The sequence below is a fragment of the Schistocerca gregaria genome, chromosome 3, assembly GCF_023897955.1.
Source record: "Schistocerca gregaria isolate iqSchGreg1 chromosome 3, iqSchGreg1.2, whole genome shotgun sequence".
In the NCBI taxonomy this organism is placed as follows: domain Eukaryota; kingdom Metazoa; phylum Arthropoda; class Insecta; order Orthoptera; family Acrididae; genus Schistocerca; species Schistocerca gregaria.
Genome location: NC_064922.1, coordinates 408,833,046 through 408,855,986, shown reverse-complemented (window position 1 = coordinate 408,855,986; position 22,941 = coordinate 408,833,046). Strand labels below are relative to the sequence as shown.

Sequence of the window (22,941 nt, the reverse complement as noted above, 5' to 3'; positions counted from 1 at the left end):
ATTGTGATCCCTAAGTATTTATTTGAATTTACAGTCTTCAGATTTGTGTGACTTATCGCATAATCGTTTCAGACGGATTGAATTTAATGTATTACGCTGAACTAAATTTAGAGGTACGTGAGTCTTACTCCATCCTGGTACCTTCCATTACATTTATAATTTTAAGCCTCTCTATTCACTAACGTATCACGGAAGAAAATTTGAGTCTGAAAATTGGTCAAAGTATATCTAGTTTACGGTATTCATACACTCACTCATATCCACACTCGAATAACCGTGGCACAGGGTAATATTTAATATACCACGAATTATGATAGGTGACCAATACGTTTGTATAGCTGAACGCGTAGCTCGCTAGATTCTGTGACAAGAAGGTGTGCTGCGCCAGGATGGAATCCACGTGGTTTATTAATGACCGTCGGTGTATTACATTGAGAAGCCTGAATGTGGTTTCTAGGCGGTTCTCCACGTTGTATATGGGAAATTCTTGGTTGGTCCCTAATCTCCACCTCTTGAAATACAGAAACAGTTGAAATATAATACACACTAAGAAGTTTACACAATTCACAGACGCATGTAGTGCTACATGCATACTTCACAAACCCACTAAGGAGCATGGCAGAGGGCACTTCCAGCAGTACTACTTGTTAGGGCTTGGAACCGTTCCATTGACACAGGGAGCATGGGAAGCATGACTTTTAAATGCCAATGTGTGTGCTGTAATTAATTTAATGTTGTTCTCACTGTTCCTATGAGAGGGACACGTAGCGGGTTGTAATATATCCCTGAATTCATCAATCAAAGCTTGTCCTTGAAATTCTGTCATTAGCCTTTCTCATAATAATCTTCTTCTTCAGCATCTCTGTTACTCTCTCTCTACACGTTTGTTATGCGCAATATTTGCTGATTTATGAAACGAACTACCAGTCACAGACTGTTAATGCTTATCATTTTGTCACGCTACGCACGGGACAGTGAGTCTGTTCGTCACTTATCTCGATCTATAGGAGCAACATTTTCATGAAGATATTTGGGTGTACGACAGCTATCAGTATACGCCTAAGTATGAATGACAGTCGCGGTTATTTTCAATCGCACAGCATCATGAGCTAATCGAAAGTAATCACAATGGAGACATGTGAACTGTGTTCATTACAATAATGTGCTGTTACCTGCCTTTCTTTGTTTCCGTGGTGTCCTGTATGGTATCCAATGCGAGACAGGGACGTTGCACATTTTTATGTCCTTTAAATAAAATAATAAACTTGTAATTCTCACAGAGTGCAAGTACAGCACAAATTGGACGAAATAAAACTGGCCCAGAAAATATTTATAAGATTGAATGAGAATTGGCCCTGGTTAGTGAACAACAGAACTGTCCGTCACAGAAAATCCTGAACACTGTGATTTCGATGCAGCAGTCGGTTCTGCCAGTGGTTGTGAGTGAAGTGGAATCAGGATATTTGAATCCTTTCTCATTTCTTCGGGTGGGGCCTATCCCGGACAGTGGCGGTACGTGAACTCGAAGAACATACGCCATTTCGCATCAGAAAATCCCCATCAGCGCTGTGGCGTTTGATGACGATGTCGAAACTTGCATGTAACTGCTACCTGTTCTAGAATCCTTTTCCATGGCTCTAAAGTAATAATGAGCTCTCGCTCAATCAAATAGGGGCCTAATGTTCATAATCTTCGAATATGCACAACGTTAATTGACTAAACTGTCTATTTGAAGCTCTAAACGTGTGTCTGACTGCGGTTTAAATAAGGCTCTGCTCTTCAATACGTAAGTCTAAAGAATCTCTATATTTCCCAAGAATTAGTTATATGGTCTTAACTTCACGTAATATCCTTCATATCAATAAAAATCCTGCTCTGCATTTAACGGACTGAAAATCCAAAGAATCATACTTTCTCAAAACGGCAATGAAAACGACGAATTACTGAAATAACATATTCCCACTTCTGTTCTTAAAAATAAACATTAGAACCACTGCGCGTTGAAATCCGTACCATTACATATTTCATTCAATCTTAACAATACGTTCATTCAAATAAACTGCTCTGGTGTAATTAATATCATTCGTCATTTCTGTAATCATACAAAACAAAGACTGACTGATACATAGCTAAAATTAACTCTTCATTTAACGACAGTGGCGGTTTCTGTGTAAGAGCACAAGAGCACGTGAACATCCTAACTTTTGACACCTTGCGGATTTATGGATATTTTTCTTTGAATGCTGTAGAATGAAATATAAATGCGGTAATCTGAAAAAAAAAACATGCGACTAAATCTGCCTCGATATATATACACTCCTGGAAATGGAAAAAAGAACACATTGACACCGGTGTGTCAGACCCACCATACTTGCTCCGGACACTGCGAGAGCGCTGTACAAGCAATGATCACACGCACGGCACAGCGGACACACCAGGAACCGCGGTGTTGGCCGTCGAATGGCGCTAGCTGCGCAGCATTTGTGCACCGCCGCCGTCAGTGTCAGCCAGTTTGCCGTGGCATACGGAGCTCCATCGCAGTCTTTAACACTGGTAGCATGCCGCGACAGCGTGGACGTGAACCGTATGTGCAGTTGACGGACTTTGAGCGAGGGCGTATAGTGGGCATGCGGGAGGCCGGGTGGACGTACCGCCGAATTGCTCAACACGTGGGGCGTGAGATCTCCACAGTACATCGATGTTGTCGCCAGTGGTCGGCGGAAGGTGCACGTGCCCGTCGACCTGGGACCGGACCGCAGCGACGCACGGATGCACGCCAAGACCGTAGGATCCTACGCAGTGCCGTAGGGGACCGCACCGCCACTTCCCAGCAAATTAGGGACAATGTTGCTCCTGGGGTATCGGCGAGGACCATTCGCAACCGTCTCCATGAAGCTGGGCAACGGTCCCGCACACCGTTAGGCCGTCTTCCCCTCACGCCCCAACATCGTGCAGCCCACCTCCAGTGGTGTTGCGACAGGCGTGAATTGAGGGACGAATGGAGACTTGTCGTCTTCAGCGATGAGAGTCGCTTCTGCCTTGGTGCCAATGATGGTCATATGCGTGTTTGGCGCCGTGCAGGTGAGCGCCACAATCAGGACTGCATACGACCGAGGCACACAGGGCCAACACCCGGCATCATGGTGTGGGGAGCGATATCCTACACTGGCCGTACACCTCTGGTGATCGTCGAGGGGACACTGAATAGTGCACGGTACATCCAAACCGTCATCGAACCCATCGTTCTACCATTCCTAGACCGGCAAGGGAACTTGCTGTTCCAACAGGACAATGCACGTCCGCATGTATCCCGTGCCACCCAACGTGCTCTAGAAGGTGTAAGTCAACTACCCTGGCCAGCAAGATCTCCGGATCTGTCCCCCATTGAGCATGTTTGGGACTGGATGAAGCGTCGTCTCACGCGGTCTGCACGTCCAGCACGAACGCTGGTCCAACTGAGGCGCCAGGTGGAAATGGCATGGCAAGGCGTTCCACAGGACTACATCCAGCATCTCTACGATCGTCTCCATCGGAGAATAGCAGCCTGCATTGCTGCGAAAGGTGGATATACACTGTACTAGTGCCGACATTGTGCATGCTCTGTTGCCTGTGTCTATGTGCCTGTGGTTCTGTCAGTGTGATCATGTGATGTATCTGACCCCAGGTATGTGTCAATAAAGTTTCCCCTTCCTGGGGCAATGAATTCACGGTGTTCTTATTTCAATTTCCAGGAGTGTATATATATACACTCCTGGAAATGGAAAAAAGAACACATTGACACCGGTGTGTCAGACCCACCATACTTGCTCCGGACACTGAAAGAGGGCTGTACAAGCAATGATCACACGCACGGCACAGCGGACACACCAGGAACCGCGGTGTTGGCCGTCGAATGGCGCTAGCTGCGCAGCATTTGTGCACCGCCGCCGTCAGTGTCAGTCAGTTTGTCGTGGAATACGGAGCTCCATCGCAGTCTTTAACACTGGTAGCATGCCGCGACAGCGTGGACGTGAACCGTATGTGCAGTTGACGGACTTTGAGCGAGGGCGTATAGTGGGCATGCGGGAGGCCAGGTGGACGTACCGCCGAATTGCTCAACACGTGGGGCGTGAGGTCTCCACAGTACATCGATGTTGTCGCCAGTGGTCGGCGGAAGGTGCACGTGCCCGTCGACCTGGGACCGGACCGCAGGGACGCACGGATGCACGCCAAGACCGTAGGATCCTACGCAGTGCCGTCGGGGGCCGCACCGACGTGATGTGATGTATCTGACCCCAGGTATGTGTCAATAAAGTTTCCCCTTCCTGGGACAATGAATTCACGGTGTTCTTATTTCCATTTCCAGGAGTGTATATATATCCATAAATCCGCAAGGTGTCAAAAGTTGGGATGTTGTCGTGCTCTTGTGCTTGTACACAGAAACCGCCACTGTCTACTACCCGGTCGCACTGTAAACTTGTAGTTGAGTGATGTTCTCCGACAAATCCCGCTTCACAATGGCAAGTGATGCTGGCCACCAGTTAGCGTATAGAAAATGAGGAACATGTTACACATCACAGAATGTTCATGAATGTCATCGGTATGCGCTAGGCATTCTGGTATGGCCGAACACCGCCACATATTTTTTCTCGAGGTACCGTTACAGCATAGCGGTATTGCAAATAGATTATTCTGGAGTATGTCCGACTGTTTATGTATGCCGTCCCGACTTTCTGTTTGTGGACGACGATGCCAGCACACACACTACTGCTGAGGTATTGGACATACTGGAAAGCAAAGATATCGAATGTATGGAATGTTTTGCGTACTCCCCAGACGTAAAACATATAGAGCATGAGTGGAATGCTCTTGGAAGACGTGTTTCTCAACGAATACCTCGTCCCCGAACCATGCAAGAACTGAAAACCGTCTTGAGAGAGGAGTGCATCTATATGCCCCAAGGACTCCTCAACAGGTTATTAGCCAGCATGAATGCAGGTGTAAAATGTGCATTAGTGCGCAAGGGGGTCACATTCCTTACTGGGAGTCCAATATCGACCTTTATGTTGGAGTCTGACCTATGTCGAAAGTGAACGTTATTTATGTCCGTTATCCTGTCTTCCTTTGTGGTGAAATCTGTATAATTTTTAGTTGGAAATATACTACTCCACCTCTGCTACGTATGTACTATGTAGGACTGTTGATATTTTTAAAACTTTCAGGAATCCTATACATTGATATTAAAAAAAGGATCATCGACCACTGTTATATCGAGAACAGTATCGATATAACGACGGATATATATCGACGTACCGGCCTATAAAAATATCAGCTGCAAATGGTAAATATACTGCCGGCACGGAGCTATATATTTAAGTACTGATTTATTATTAGATATCCTGTACATCAACAAGCTAGCAGCCTGCTTTAGAGCAAGAACTGAAAGGAAAGCGATGCACGTTAACGCTCGGTGACAACCACTTTACTAACAATGGTAACTGCATGTAAGTGGCACAATAAACGGTGTCCCATGGGTCCGTCGTTCGGTTTCATCAAGTATCGGATTTGTCTGAACCCACCAAGTTGACCCCTAGTTTTTTCAATTCTGCAAACGCCATGGCCCATCAGTTGTAATGTCAAAATTCGTGGTGAAGTTAAACGTTGCAGTTTCTGTAAGTAGTGCCGAGCGCATCTCTTTCCACGTCTCCACCCACTGAAAAGAACAATCTTGTCATTTACGTTTTTTGTATCATTTTCTGTAACAGCTTTTGAAGAATGCCGATGTGAAGAAATAGCACATTACTTGCATTAAAAATTGTTTCTAACGCAACTGGTGTGCTGTTTCTTCACATCGGAAATCTTGTTATTCTATCCATATCGCCACCGCCAGTGCAATCGGACCTCTTTGTGCCACCTTACATGCTTCACACAGTCAAACAGACAGACTGGACGTGGCGAGAGCTCAAAAAGTAGTCAGACTCCTTCACACAGTGAAGTTAAAATTATGTTCTACAATTTCAAATCAACAATTTCAAATATTACCGAAAATTGGGAAAAAATATAGTATAAAACGAAAATATTGGCAGCCGATTATTTATTGGAAGAGCACAACTCGTCTGCAGTTATCGATATTTTCAACAGTCCCAGTAGTGTGTTTCATGTCGTCCATCATCGAGAGGGATTACTACTGTCCAACAATGTCTCTGTTCCTTAGCAATTGTCAGACACTTTAAGTATAGTCCCTTCTTGGAAAGTTATTTGCAGTGTCCTCGTGGGCGCTGTCAGTTAAATCTTTTCTTATCAATAATCTGAAATCCCAAATTTCTCTTTGTCTTTCTTTTTCATACTTTTTATAAAATAACAGTAAATACAACACACTGAACATTATTTAGGTTTATTTGCAGTGCAAGTAACGTAAAATTTCAAAATAAAAATGATAAAAAAGTGTTTCCGTGCGGAGTCTCGGCCCCACTACGCTCGGTTTACCATTCTGCACTTTATCCGTCGCACCAGTCGTTGCCTGGAAACTACACTAACAGAAAACGCTCGTGTCTCGCTCAATCCGCGGCAAAAATTCAATTTTGCTAAACGCTTGGCCATCTAGAAATTCTTACTTGTCACTTTCATCCTTGGCAAAGTCCCTCACATATACTAAATTTTGACGCAGTCGGTGATAGGGTGAGGCGCGGTCCCCTTTAATGTGAAACACCCGAATGACACAAGTCTCTCGCACTTAACGGCAGGGTGCGTGAATTGTGTCACTCAGTCTCGGTGTTTGGGCGATTTCATTTAGATGCTTATCCTGCCTTTTCGGCTACACACGAACCACGACCAGGTTTACGAACTTTTCTAGTGGCAGATAACGTATATTTCAAGGAAAAGAATAAAAACTATATTTCTAAAAGTGAAGTATTTTCAAAATTACGGAAATACGATTTTTTCTTACTTCTGGTATTCGGCCTAAATATGGATGTTTCGTTCGTTTTGAAAGATTTGTAATTGGTGCTACATTATAGTATGCTTAAAGAGATGAACGATTACTTTGTTATTAAAATTCATTGAAGCTCTCTTTCTCTCTCTGTCTCTCTTCCGCTGCTTTGTACGCATCACCGATAGTCATATTTCAGTAAATTCTGCGGCGATGTGAACGGAAAATCCACACGATCATTCATACTTTCTGAAAATACCAATACAAATACATTGTTTGAAAATGTTTGATGACTTAGTCACTTGCTTTTTAAGCATATACTGTCACCTGTCGGAAGTACTGTTATTTTCTTTTTGGAAAAGAATTTGTCCCCATTAACTATGTTTTTTTAATTTCTATAATTAATATTGTTGTTGTTGTCTTCAGTCCTGAGACTGGTTTGATGCAGCTCTCCATGCTACTCTATCCTATGCAAGCTGCTTCATCTCCCAGTACCTACTGCAACCTACATCCTTCTGAATCTGCTTAGTGTACTCATCTCTCGGTCTCCCTCTACGATTTTTACCCTCCACGCTGCCCTCCAATGCTAAATTTGTGATCCCTTGATGCCTCAAAACATGTCCTACCAACCGATCCCTTGTTCTAGTCAAGTTGTGCCACAAACTTCTCTTCTCCCCAATCCTATTCAGTACCTCCTCATTAGTTACGTGATCTATCCACCTTATCTTCAGTATTCTTCTGTAGCACCACATTTCGAAAGCTTCTATTCTCTTCTTGTCCAAACTAGTTATCGTCCATGTTTCACTTCCATACATGGCTACACTCCAAACAAATACTTTCAGAAACGACTTCCTGATACATAAATCTATATTCGATGTTAACAAATTTCTCTTCTTCAGAAACGCTTTCCTTGCCATTGCCAGTCTACATTTTATATCCTCTCTACTTCGACCATCATCAGTTATTTTACTTCCTAAATAGCAAAACTCCTTTACTACTTTAAGTGTCTCATTTCCTAATCTAATTCCCTCAGCATCACCCGATTTAATTTGACTACATTCCATTATCCTCGTTTTGCTTTTGTTAATGTTCATCTTATATCCTCCTTTCAAGACACTGTCCATTCCGTTCAACTGCTCTTCCAAGTCCTTTGCCGTCTCTGACAGAATTACAATGTCATCGGCGAACCTCAAAGTTTTTACTTCGTCTCCATGAATTTTAATACCTACTCCAAATTTTTCTTTTGTTTCCTTTACTGCTTGCTCAATATACAGATTGAATAACATCGGGGAGAGGCTACAACCCTGTCTCACTCCTTTCCCAACCACTGCTTCCCTTTCATGCCCGTCGATTCTTATAACTGCCATCTGGTTTCTGTATAAATTGTAAATAGCCTTTCGCTTCCTGTATTTTACCCCTGCCACCTTTAGAATTTGAAAAAGAGTATTCCAGTCAACATTGTGAAAAGCTTTCTCTAAGTCTACAAATGCTAGAAACGTAGGTTTGCCTTTTCTTAATCTTTCTTCTAAGATAAGTCGTAAGGTCAGTATTGCCTCACGTGTTCCAACATTTCGACGGAATCCAAACTGATCCTCCCCGAGGTCTGCATCTACCAGTTTTTCCATTCGTCTGTAAAGAATTCGCGTTAGTATTTTGCAGCCGTGGCTTATTAAACTGATAGTTCGGTAATTTTCACATCTGTCAGCACCTGCTTTCTTTGGGATTGGAATTATTATATTCTTCTTGAAGTCTGAGGGTATTTCGCCTGTCTCATACATCTTGCTCACCAGCTGGTAGAGTTTTGTCATGACTGGCTCTCCCAAGGCCGTCAGTAGTTCTAATGGAATGTTGTCTACTCCGGGGGCCTTGTTTCGACTCAGGTTTTTCAGTGCTCTGTCAAACTCTTCACGCAGTATCGTATCTCTCATTTCGTCTTCATCTACATCCTCTTCTATTTCCATAATATTGTCCTCAAGTACATCGCCCTTGTATAAACCTTCTATATACTCCTTCCACCTTTCTGCCTTCCCTTCTTTGCTTAGAACTGGGCTGCCATCTGAGCTCTTGATATTCATACACGTGGTTCTCTTCTCTCCAAAGGTCTCTTTAATTTTCCTGTAGGCAGTATCTATCTTACCCCTAGTGAGATAAGCTTCCACATCCTTACATTTGTCCTCTAGCCATCCCTGTTTAGCCATTTTGCACTTCCTGTCGATCTCATTTTTGAGACGTTTGTATTCCTTTTTGCCTGCTTCATTTACTGCATTTTTATATTTTCTCCTTTCATCAATTAAATTCAATATTTCTTCTGTTACCCAAGGATTTCTAGCAGCCCTCGTCTTTGTACCTACTTTATCCTCTGCTGCCTTCACTACTACATCCCTCAGAGCTACCCATTCTTCTTCTATTGTATTTCTTTCCCCTATTCCTGTCAATTGTTCCCTTATGCTCTCTCTGAAACTCTGTACAACCTCTGGTTCTTTCAGTTTATCCAGGTCCCATCTCCTTAATTTCCCACATTTTTGCAGTTTCTTCAGTTTTAATCTACAGGTCATAACCAATAGATTGCGGTCAGAGTCCACATCTGCCCCTGGAAAGGTCTTACAACTTAAAACCTGGTTCCTAAATCTCTGTCTTACCATTATATAATCTATCTGATACCTTTTAGTATCTCCAGGGTTCTTCCACGTATACAACCTTCTTTCATGATTCTTAAACCAAGTGTTCGCTATGACTAAGTTGTGCTCTGTGCAAAATTCTACTAGGTGGCTTCCTCTTTCATTTCTTAGCCCCAATCCATATTCACCTACTATGTTTCCTTCTCTCCCTTTTCCTACACTCGAATTCCAGTCACCCATTACTATTAAATTTTCGTCTCCCTTCACGATCTGAATAATTTCTTTTATTTCATCGTACACTTCTTCAATTTCTTCGTCATCTGCAGAGCTAGTTGGCATATAAACTACTGTAGTAGGTGTGGGCTTCGTATCTATCTTGGCCACAATAATGCGTTCACTATGCTGTTTGTAGTAGCTTACCCGCATTCCTATTTTCCTATTCATTATTAAACCTACTCCTGCATTACCCCTATTTGATTTTGTGTTTATAACCCTGTAGTCACCTGACCAGAAGTCTTGTTCCTCCTGCCACCGAACTTCACTAATTCCCACTATATCTAACTTTAACCTATCCATTTCCCTTTTTAAATTTTCTAACCTACCTGCCCGATTAAGGGATCTGACATTCCACGCTCCGATCTGTAGAACGCCAGTTTTCTTTCTCCTGATAACGACATTCTCCTGAGTAGTCCCCGCCCGGAGATCCGAATGGGGGACTATTTTACATCCGGAATATTTTACCCAAGAGGATGCCATCATCATTTAGCTTCATAATATGAGTCACCCTTGCAGATACAGATATAGTATTGAAATTGTCTTGAGGATAACTTATTATCCAGCTCTATGATCTCTTCCATTCCCCTAACTGAACGTTCCTGCTTTCCAAAGCAGATATCGAAATGGAAACAACAGTGACGACAGGCGGTAACAGCGTGCAGTCAACAATAATGATGTAACAAAGCCAAAACTGTGTAATGTGTCCCGGCAGAACTGAATGCGCCGGACTGCGTCAACTGTTTTCATTCTGTGGCCCCCCACAGACTGGATCGACTTGAAATAAATAAATTAATAATAATCCTGCAGATACAACTGACTAAGCAGACAGTTTTCATTCGGTTGCTTTCCCAGACTGGCCCCAGCCCAAATGAATGAATGTCTTAATTAATTAATTAAATAACACTCCAACCGAAACGTAAAGTTTTAACTGGCTGCGTTGATTGCTTCCTTAGACTGGTTTCACTCAAAGGAATGAATGAATAATTCAACTGATGCATAAAACCACAACTAAAGGGATTGATTGTTTGCAGCCAGTCGATTGCTCCTATCATTAAGCCAGGTACCAATTTCTCCAGAAAATGTTATATCAAACAGGTATGCCACTCACAAAATTACTGTTGGTGGTGACTGCAATCTGCTCTCGATATGTTGAAGAAAATGCAGAAAATACAGGTTTCAAAACGGTGGTAGGCACAAAACGAGTCCGAAATCGTACTGAATGCTTTTGCAGAAAGTTATTTTGAACACTTAGTTCATGAGCCCTCTTGTAGTGGAAATGGCATACTTGATTTCTCAGCAACAACTAATCCGGAGCATATAGTGACCATCATGACGAAAACAGGGGTTAGTTGTAGTAGTCAGTTGTAGCGAGACTGAATACCGTAACATCCTAATCCGCCAAAAATAAACTCACAATGTATTTATTTAAATAAGTAGATAAAAATTCGCTTGACGCCTTCCTCCAATCTCACTGCCTAAGCGTAGACCAGATGTGGGGTAAATTCAGAGAAATAGTTTCGACAGCAGTTGAGAGGTATATACCAAAGATCTCTTATTAATTTTACTGATTCCAGAAGGAACACAAAGCACGCCAGAGCACTGATGCGGGAGCAACGGAAAATGCGTATCAAATTTAAAAGAACACAAAATCCTCAAGATTGCAAAAGTTTCACAGAAACTCGAAAGTGACGATCTTCAAAGCAAGATGCTTTTCATAGTTTCCACAACGAAACTCTGTCTCTAAATCTGCCATAAAACTCAAGGAGATTTTGTTTGGATATAAAGTACACCTGTGGCAAGAGACAATCAGTACCACTACTGCAAAATAGGAATGGTAATGTTATTGATAACAATGCCACTAAAGTAGATTTGCTAAACACTGTATTCCGAAATGCCTTTACCAAAGAAGACGAAGTAATCGTTCCAGAATTCGAATAAATAACTGCCAACATGAGTAACTAAGCAGTGGATATCTTCGGTGGAGCTAAACAGCTCAAATCACTTTATAAAGGCAACTGTTCTGGTCCATGCGGTATATCAGTCACATTCCTTTCAAAGTATGCTGATGCAATAGCCTCATGCTTAGCAATCATATACAACCACTCGCTCGTACACAGATCCGTACCTGAAAATTGGAAACTTGCCCAGGGCACACTAACAACCAATCAGGAAAATAGGAGTCATCTGCGCTGAATTAGAGACCCATATCTATGACGTCTATCTGCTGTAGGGTTTTGGAACACATATCGTGTTCAAACATTAGGAATTATCTCGAGGAAAACGATTTATTGACAAAAGGCCAACACAGATTCAGAAAATGTCGTTCTTTTGAAACTCTGCTAGCTATTTTAATCTAACTAAATAACGAGTGCTATCGACAAGGAATGTCAAATTGATTCCATATTTTTAGATTTCCATGAGGCTTTTTAAACCGTTCCGCGCAAGCGATTTCTAACCAAATTGCGTGGGTATGGAATGTCGTCTGAGTTGTGTGACTAGATTCGTGATTTCCTGTCGTAAAGGTTATAATTTGTAGTTATTGACGGAAAGTCATGGAGTAAAACAGAAATAACATCTGGCGTTCACCAAGGAACAGTTAAAGGTCCTCTGCTGTTCCTAATCATATGAACAAAACTAGCTGCAAAATGATTTAGACAAGAGATCTGTATTGTGCAAAAGTGGCATTTGGCTCTAAATAATGAGAAGTGTGAAGTCATGGACGTGAGCACTAAAAGAGATCCACTAAATTTCGGGTACATGATAAATCACACAAATGTAAAGCCCGTGAATTCAATTAAATACGCTCAAACAGATATTGTTGTGGGGAAAGCGAACCAAATATTGCACTATACTGACAGAACACTTAGAAACTGCATCGCGTCTGCCTACACTACGCTTGCCCGTCTCCTTCTGGAGTTTTGCTGAGCGATGTGGGATCCACATCAGATAGGATTGACGAAAGATATGGAAAAATTTAAAAAAAAGGCAGCTTCTATTATATTATACCGAAATAGTGGAGAGTGCCATGGATGTGATGCTATTATGCGATGGTACCATTAAAATAAAGGCGTCTTTCGTTGCGGCGGAATCTTCTCACGAAATTTCAATTACCAACTTTCCCCTCAGAATGCGAAAATACTTTTTCTCGTGTGTCTACATAGGGATGAATGATCCTCACAATAAAATAAGAGAAATCCAAGCTAGCTCGACAAGATTTAAGTGTTCGTTTTTCCCACTTGCTGCTGGAGAGTGGAACGGTGGAGAAATAGCTTGAAGGTGATTCGACAAAACCTCAGCCAGGCACAAAACTGTGAACTGCAGAGTGGTTATACAGTGTGAATCGCAGGATAATCATGTAGATGTAGAGTCGAATTACTGTGTGGCGGCTGAAAAAGTTTTCAAGAAGGTTATTACAAGGTTTGTCTCCCTCTTGTAAGTAGACTACTGGCCATTAAAGTTGCTGCACCACGAAGATGACGTGCTACAGACGCGAAATTTAACCGACAGGAAGAAGACGCTGTGATATGCAACTGATTAACTTTTCAGAGCATTCACATAAGGTTGGCGCCGGTGGCGACACCTACAACGTGCTGGCATAAGGAAAGTTTCCAATCGATTTCTCATACACCAACAGCAGTTGCCCGGCGTTGCATGGTGAAACGTTGTTGCGATTCCTCGTGTAAGGAGGAGAAATGCGTACCATCACGTTTCCGACTTTGATAAAGGACGTATTGTAGCCTATCGCGATTGCGATTTATCGTATCGCGACATTGCTGCTCGCGTTGGTCGCGATCCAATCACTGTAAGCAGAACATGGAATCGGTGTGTTCGGGAGGGTAATACGGAACGCCGTGCTGGATCCAAACGGCCTCGTATCACTAGCAGTCGATATGATAGGCATCTTATCCGCATGGCTGTAACGGATCGTGCAGCCACGTCTCGATTCCTGAGTCAACAGATGGGGACGTTCGAAAGACAACATCACCACGAACAGTTCGACGACGTTTGTAGCAGCATGGACTATCAGCTCGGAGAACATGGCTGCGGTTACCCTTGACGCTGCATCACAGACAGCAATGCCTGCGATGGTGTACTAAACGACGAACCTGGGTATACGAATGGCAAAACCTCATTTTTTTCGGATGAATCCAGGTTCTGTTTACAGCATCATGATGGTCTCATCCGTGTTTGGCGACATCGCGGTGAACGCACATTGGAAGCGTGTATTCGTCATCGCCATACTGGCGTATCACCCAGCGTGATGGTATGGGGTGCCATTGGTTACACGTCTCGGTCACCTCTTGTTGACATTGAACACTTTGAACAGTGGACGTTACATTTCAGATGTGTCACGACCCGTCGCTCAATCCTTCATTCGATCCCTGCGAAACCCTACATTTCAGCAGGATAATGCACGATCGCATGTTGCAGGTCCTGTACGGGCCTTTGTGGATACTGAAAATGTTCTACTGCTGTCCTGGTAAGCACATTCTCCAGATCTCTCAGTAATTTAAAACGTCATTTCAATGGTGGCCGAGCAACTGGCTCGTCACAATACGCCAGTCACTACTCTTGATGAACTGTGGTATCGTGTTGAAGCTGCATGGACAGCTGTACCGGTACATGCCATCCAAGCTCTGTTTGACTCAATGCCCAGGCGTATCAAGGCCGTTATTACGGCCAGAGGTGGTTGTTCTGGGTACTGATTTCTGAGGATCTATGCAGCAAAATTGCGTGAAAATGTAATCACATGTGAGTTCTAGTATAATATATTTGTCCAATGAATACCCGTTTATCATCTGCATTTCTTCTTGGTGTAACAATCTTAATGGCCAGTAGTGAAGTTTAGTTCTAACACTCAGTATTTTATCCATGTCATCGTGACCTTATTATCTATAAGAAATAAAACATATGGATGGACGGCTGATATCAGCGGTCAGTTACAGAGCTTAGAAGATCCGTTCCATCGTCGCCGGCCGCGGTGGTCTAGCGGTTCTAGGCGCTCAGTCCGGAACCGCGCGACTGCTACGGTCGCAGGTTCGAATCCTGCCTCGGGTAGTTCTAGGGGACTGATGACCACAGATGTTAAGTCCCATAGTGCTCAGAGCCATCCGTTCCTGATCTCAAGATTGGTGTTCGATGCGCGAAGTATGGTGCCGTAACGCATCACAACATAATTCTTACACCAAACTATTAATGCTGAATGGAATGTCCAGAAAATGTTCAACACCACCCACTGTAGATGAATGACAGTATGTGCAGTATAGATTCAGAAACACGGATCCGTGACAACCTTGTGACGCGTGCATGATGTGGTGGGTGAGTAGAGGACAATCAACAGAAGCACCGCAATCCTGTGGCCACCCGATCGCCTGATCTGTGATATTTTTGGCTGTTGGGTAAATTGGTATGGTCTACCCAGATAATGTCCACACACTGGCAGAGCTACAGCAGAATTCTGAAACCGCTGTTGCAGGGAGGGCTGCTACGCGTTATTCAGTTGGATAAACCGAGCATGGATAAATGGAGCTCAGCGCTGCATCTCCGTCAACAGTGTTCGTTTACATAATATTCTCTGACGGTCATTAATTATTTTCAATCCCGCGTCAGTGTTGTTGACAATACAGGGGCCATTTTATTTTGCCTATCTAGTGCGTAAAGTGACCTCTTCATTTTAGCAGTGGTAGCGAACCTGGACAGCCGGCCAGGGTGGCGAGCAGCGGTTCTAGGCTCTACAGTCTGGAACCGCGCGACCGCTACTGTCGCAGGTTCGAATCCTCCCTCGGTCATGGATGTGTGTGATTTCCTTAGGTTAGTTAGGTTTATGTAGTTCTAAGTTCTAGGGGACTGACGACCTAAGATGTTAAGGTCCCATAGTGCTCAGAGCCATTTGAACCATTTTGGTAGCTATGTTTACAACATGCCACGCATAGGAAAAAGGTGAAGCGGTGTGAAATATTGAAGGAAGTGTCTGAAGAGGTACATAAAGTCAACTTGAGACACGTTGGGAACTTGGAGTCATTTTGAATATCCCAAGTCTGGACTGTTTCCTTCAGGTTATGTCATGTTAAACACGAGCTACCGAACTGAAATCAGTAATTAATTAATTAATTAGAAAATAATTGGCTGGAGCACATGTTGCTGCAGCCACTTATCTTTGGAAGTGCAACGCTCATCAATTACACTTTCACATTAAATATTGTTTAGACTTTCAAGTGGAAATGAGAACAGCGTGAAGACAAGCCTTTTTCCTTGACACGGTTGTGCAGACGTTACTGAATCTTCGTTCCAGTCTCATATATCGGCACAGGGCAACCTTTGGCACCGTTTACGTTCGGAGAAGAACTCTCAATAAAAGGTGACCCGGTCACTGTCCCGCCAACAGACCGTACAACATAAGCCGTCGAGCAGATCTCACCGAGAAAGCGTGTAGTATTTTGGAGAAGCTCTTCTCGTCCGGTGAGTTAGATGCTGAGCAAGATAGAAGTTAAGCCTGTACTATGTTCGTCGCCAGCTATCATTGTTGCTCTAAAGTACTCCTCTCCAAAATTTTGCTTTTATCATAACTCGTTACTAGGTGAAGACAAACTCTCAGTTTCAAGCACTAATCATATGTGTAAAGAAATTCTATTGTAGACAGAGCTGATCTGTCCTATTACACAGCAACGGGAAAAAATCGCAAGACCAAGGAGGGGTTTGCGACATAACGAAAATTGGAAGATGTCGCATGAAAGAGGTGCTAGTGGCGCCACTATGACGATGAGCATCAGGTTTTCTGTAACGGTCGTGGGCGTGAGTTACCTTTGAGGTTGGACTTGATGAGTTGACGTTAGTCAAGAATGTCTTTAAGGCGACAAAGACTCCAAAATCAATGAGTTTGAACGAAGTCGTGTAATAGGGCTACGAGAAGCTCGATGTTTCTTGTGCGATATTGCAGGAAAACTTGACAGGATTGTAGCAACTGTACTTGCTTTGGAAAAAAAAAAAAAATCGGTCTCCTGTCGGTCACGTGTTCAGCGTGTGGCTCTGGTGCATCGTACTGCATCTGCAGCAGCTATTTGAGGAGCAGTCGGCACCAAAGTGGTACAAGGAACTCTTACAAATCAGTTACTTCAAGGACAGCTCCGAGTCAGATGCCTTGTAGCGAGAATTCCCATGACCTGATATCACCGACTTCAGTTGTGTCAACCGAGAGCACATTGGGCGGGGGGGAATGGGAGGTGGGGAGGTGGGAGAGAGACATGGCGACGTCTGATGAACACAGCCTTGATGCCAATGATGAACACATCGTAAAACTTCACGGCAACAGTTAACGTTTTCCGAAAAGTATCTGTTCCCTATGTCTAGGATTCATGAAACTTCTAAACTGGACAAAACAATCAGCAGTGAAGAAAGTGTGAACGCTTTTCAGTAAGAGCTGCGAGAACAGCAGATAATATGCGCAGAATGTTGCTCTGCGGTCATTGTTAGGAGAATGTACACTGGCAAGAGCGTCGTAGCTACTTCATGTTGCTAATGAACACATGAGCTATTAAAGATCTTTACACCAATATGAGGTATCACTACAGTAAAAAGTTTTGTGCAGGATCATCCTCACACAAAATTCACAAACGATCTTACGTTGCGCACTGAAGGGCAGCATTGAATGTTTAAGCAACGCAGGACCTCCGCAACAAAGCAATTACAAATAACTGCTCAAGGCAATTCCAGTATTCATCCATAGCTGGTAATATACAACTAATTTAGCTATAGGAAGAGCATATTGCTTTACTTTTTTAGAACTAAGACACTAGTGCTGAAACACAGACATTCGGTGAAATGAGTAACAGAACGTGGTACTCCACTCCTATATTCTGATATAAGCCATTTCCCAAAGAGACAAGTAGGGTACAAATCGAATCGCCCCCACTACAAACTTCTGCGAAAGAGTAAACTACCTTAAAGCTGAACTACAGAGCAGCTCTGTCACAGTTCACAAAATTAAAGCGATTTTCTGTAGCTAATACACTGAAGGAACATAGAAACTGGTACACCTGCCTAATATCGTGTTGGAGCCCCAACTAGCACGCCGAAGTGCCGTAACACCATGTGGCATGGACTCGACTAATGTCTGAAGTAGTGCAAGAGGGAATTGAAACCAGGAATCTTGCAGGGCTGTCCATAAATCCGTAAGAGTACTAGGGTGTGGAGATCTCTTCTGAACAGCACATTGCAAGGCATCTCAGATATGCTCAATAATGTTCATGTCTGGGATGTTTAGCGGCCAACGGAAGTGTTTAAATTAAGAAGAGTGTTCCTGGAGCCACTTTATAGCAATTCTGAATGTGTCGTGTGTCGCATTGTCCTGCTGGAATTGCCCAAGTCCGTCGCAATCCACAATGACCATGAATGGATGCAGGTGATCAGACAGGATGCTTTCGTACGTGTCACCTATCAGAGTCGTATCTAGACGTAGCAGGTATCCCATATCAGTCCAACTGCACGTCTCCCACACCATTACAGAGCCTCCACCAGCTTAAACAGTCCCTTGCTGGCATTTAGGGTACATGGATTCATGAGGTTGTCTCTATATTCGTACATGTCCAACTGCTCCATTCAATTTGAAACGAGACTGGTCCGACCAAGCAACGTGTTCGCCGGGCCTAGGCGAGGGGTAAAGCTTTGTGTCGTGCAGTCACCAAGGGTACAAGAGTTGGCCTTGGACTTCGAAAGCCCATATCGATGATGTTTCGCTGAATGGTTCGTACACTGACACTTGTTGATGGCCAGCATTGAAATCTGTAGTAATTTGCGGAAGGGTTGTACGTCTGTCACGTTAAAGGATTCTTTTCAGTTCTCGTTGGTCCCGTTCTTACAGCATCTTGTTCCGGCCGCAGCCATGTCGGGGATTTGATGTTTTATCGGATTCCTAATAGTCACGATACACTTGTGAACTGGTCGTACGGAAAATCCACACTTTATCGCTACCTCGGAGATGCTGTGTTCCATTGCTTGTGCGCCGAATAAAACACTACTTTCAAACTCACTTAACTCTTGATAACCTACCATTGTAGCAGCAGTAACCGATCTGACAACTGTGCCAGACACTTAATGTCTTATATAGGCGTTGCCGACCGTAGCGCGGTATTATGCCTGTTTATTTATCTCTGTATTTGAATAAGCAAGCCTAAACCAGTTTCTTTGGCGCTTCGGTGTACTATCCCTCAAGTAACTGAAAAAAAGGACCGAATGACCCTTCTGTGAGGAAGAGTAAATGTCTAAAATTTTTTCGAGTCCGTTATCTGAAAAATAATGAATGAACTATACATTTGTCTGCAGGTCATATTCCATAGCAATAACCAGTCGTAAACGGGTTTGATATCGCTTTCCATCCTCTTTACCGTTGTCACATCGCTCTCCTGAATTAGCTGTTGGTTACGGCACTAAGATTCAGACACCGCTTGCAGCCGGCGACGTAATTACTGTGATTCGTTTTCGCTTTTTGCCATGTTTTCTGTCCAGAGTGTTTACCGCACGCGGGTGAGCGGCCTAAATTAATAGCGAAAGTTCTCGTGTGCCAACACTTTATTGTTTGAACTGTGACTGTAGCTAACAACTGATAAAGTTTGTTTACGTGTAATACTGATTATGTTTGTCAGATACTGATTCAAAAATCAAGCAGCATAACATCTGCTAGTGATAGAATTACTGAAATTAAATTTTATTGATATTACTTTCACATATTATATGGATGTTAAGTAATTTGTCAAAAAAAGTGTGAGCACATACTGCGGATTGAGCGCTCCCAGTTTATCGGTGCTACGAGCTTTGCGCAGTTTTAAATCGACTTTGGCGGTAAACATTTTGCATGTTTTTGCTTTATGTTAGCTGTCGTTTCCAAAGCGTGTGCATGAATATAAGCGGCGATCAAAAAATTTCCTTTCGAAACCCACACTAACCTCTTTCCACGTGTCGCTACTTCCATACCTGCATCGGAGTCACGCTGGTCTGCATATAAGCTACAGCAACGCCCTTAAAAATGTAAAATTTTTGATCGCGCTTGTAACAACCCAGCGGTAGCGTACTAAATTTTGTCGGCTCTGTAAACTGTCCATACGTCAGAAAATCGAATATAGTGATTTCAAAACCTTTCGCCTCATGTAACGTGTACTTCAGGTACGGTATTCAATTTCTGAGCAAAACTGAGTATAATTTGGCCCTTTGTCGAGCACATGAACAGTGTCGTGAAATAATCTTTAAACTTCATGAAATAAAAAATTTGAAATAAAGGAAATGAATCTAATTTAATGAGCTTAGACATTTATGCTGAAAGACAGAATTTCCGTGAAGTGAGTGACTGAACGTTGTACTTCACTCCTATGTTCTGGTATAAGTAATTTTTCAACAAGACAAGTAGGCCTACAAATCAAAACGCCTCGTCTACAAACTTCTGTGAAAGAGTCGACTACCTTGAAACTGAACTACAGAGCTCCTGCTACTGCAATAGCGAAGGGCTTTACGAACGATGCCTGATATGAAGTGCAGTGTTTCACTTGAAATATCCACAAAATTAAGTACTGCTCTACTCGGAAGAAAATAACTGTTTGAAGTTATCAATACTGTTCTACTCAGAAGAAAATAACTGTTTGAAATTGCCAATATTGTTCACTGAAAATTAATGTGCTTGCTAGCACGAGACCTAACAATCACGACTACACACTACTCAGCAATGCAAGGTGTGATCTTTCCTGAAATAAAAGTGAGTTACCTCTTGCTGAACATGCTGTTTTCGCGTCTGGAGTACTGATATTCTCGAAAGCAAATACGAATCAGCAGATGCAGCAGTTACAGGAAAAAAAACTGCTTACTACTAATTTTTTTCTTTTTGCTTGTTAGGAACAACCTGCAGCTTCGTGTGGCGTAAGGTGCAATGTACACACGGCGAAATATTCAGAGTTTTACTATAAATCATCTACGTGGATTTTACTTGAAAGAAAATTGTTATTCAAAAACCAGACTCTAATTATCAGCAAAAAGGATTGCACAACACAAAGCGACTGTAACAACTGCGAAATTCTCTCATTACAAAAATTACAACCATTTCAACCAGTTGCGTAATACGTGACATAATGAAGGAAAGGAGATCAATTAGCACTAATTATAAACATTATATACCTTCCCTACCTTTAAATTGCCTCCAAAATGTTCTCCATCAGTATAAAGAACAAGAAAGCATTACAAATAAGTTTTCATCTCCATAATAAAGTATTCCATACAGTTTCTCCCAGATGCACAAGTAACGGATCACGTTCTCTGAAAGGCTCAACTGTTCACTACTATGGCTGTAATAAGAATGCCCCAACGCTAGCAAGTCAACCACAGATAAAACTAAACACAGACTCAAGGATCTTATTCGTTACTCATGCACTGCGCTCGTTTATCTTTGTCCCAGTACAATAAAGATCAATTACTTACTGTAGTAGAAATGTGAGAATCTTACAAATCTAAATAGGAAAGAAGTATATCAAAAGACTATTTTCAGCAGTTGTTTGTTGTGTTTGATAGTAAGTACGATAACAAAAGACAATCATGTTAAGGAATTGTTGTGCACTGTGTTGCAGGTTGCTGCCAGAGCGGTGCAAATGTACCTAGGTCCAGCGCTTACTGTTCTCTCGCTGGTGCTCCTGGCACACCGACCTTGCGATGGTGGTGTCATTGTCTATCAGGCCAGCAGCTTCGTTAAGACGTCCGTGCCTGTCCGGCGAGCAACGTCCACAACACTGCCTCCGAGATCACAGCCAGTTTCCTCAGCAGCCAATCACAACCCCCTGCGCAATGCACCTACGCACCAACAGCAGCAACAACAGTCCTCCGGCGGCAAGTTTTTCGTGACGTCAATGACGGACGATGTAACCACAGCTGGGTCGGATGCTCCGCACGTGAAAACATTCATCGTCGTCCCTAACCTGGCCAAGTGTAAACCTGGCTTCAGGAGGGGGCGTAACGGGAAATGCTACAGAATTGTATGAACGGACTATCTGCACCCGCTCCGGGAAACTAAACATCTTGTACATATTTATCATTCATTTGTTTGTCGCCATTTCATAAAATAAAATGCTGAAAATACACCATTCTTTCTGGAACGCACTTTTTATTGGCTTGGACGTTTTGAGTCATAAGCCACGAGCTTGGTACAAATATTAAAACATCTATACAGAGAAATGACAAGAGTTTTAACACTGATTTAAGAATATTTAACAGTATACATAGGCACAGTATTTATAGATAAAGAATCTTGACAGGAAACAAACTGTAGACAAAATAGGGTATAACGAAGATCAAATTACCTTTCATTAGGAATATGGAATGCATCAACGACTGTGATATGACTTTCAAAATGATGGAGAACATCAATTAATCAATCGTCCTTTTCTTTCAGTCTTTATTAACGCAGTCAAATCTATATTTCGGCTAGTAAATAGGCATTATCAGTACTAAAAAAATACAAGAAGCAAATAGTCAGGCTAAAGTATAAAATATTACAACTCGTGGTATAACCTATATGGCATGTACATTACATTACATACCAGTATTTCAGAGTTTTGATACAAGCCATAATACGTCAGTCCTCTGTTGTTCGGGCTTCAGTCATAATTCATTCAAGACTACTGAAGGTAGGCTTTGCAGACAACACCAACCATCTATCTAGCTGATATTTGACGCCATCTATGAACTATTCAGTAGGTAAGAGGAACTGCCTACCTCGCAGCGACAATTAAATGAGAGAAAAATAATAGAAAAGAAAAAAATCAAATCAATTGTAATAATCGCAGCGTACTTCATGTGTCTCCTAGTATTTTGTAAATATTTAAGAAACATTTTATGAATCTAACGTTACCTATGTCTTTTTAAATAATAACAAAACAATTGGCTCACTAGGAGTGAATCTGGCATTTTTTTATATCTTCTAATGTTAGATGTTAAATGTGGCAGCAGATCAGACAGCAACGTCAATAATTTTGCTTGTATTGTATCTTGTGATATTACTACGCAAATTTTAAGTTTTATTAGAGACCGTAGCTGTTTACTATTAATGTTACCCATTACATTGTTCATATAAAGGGTGCCATACAGCCAGCCTATGTGTCGTCTGCGAAACCT

The 22,941-nt window shown here is 42.5% G+C and overlaps 1 protein-coding gene across 3 annotated transcripts in view; it reads left to right on the top strand.

Annotated features, from left to right (window-relative positions):
• Window positions 1-21,908, top strand: part of LOC126354321 (uncharacterized) — a 44,662-nt gene extending 22,754 nt beyond the window's left edge. For all 3 annotated transcript variants that reach the window (XR_007565298.1, XM_050003879.1, XM_050003878.1), the window contains exon 2: window positions 21,402-21,908. Coding sequence is in view for 2 of the 3 variants with exons in the window: in XM_050003879.1 (XP_049859836.1) it covers window positions 21,402-21,809 (408 nt within the window). In the remaining variant the exon portion in view is untranslated. The remainder of the gene's footprint in view (window positions 1-21,401) is intronic.
• The last annotated feature ends 1,033 nt before the right edge of the window (window positions 21,909-22,941 follow it).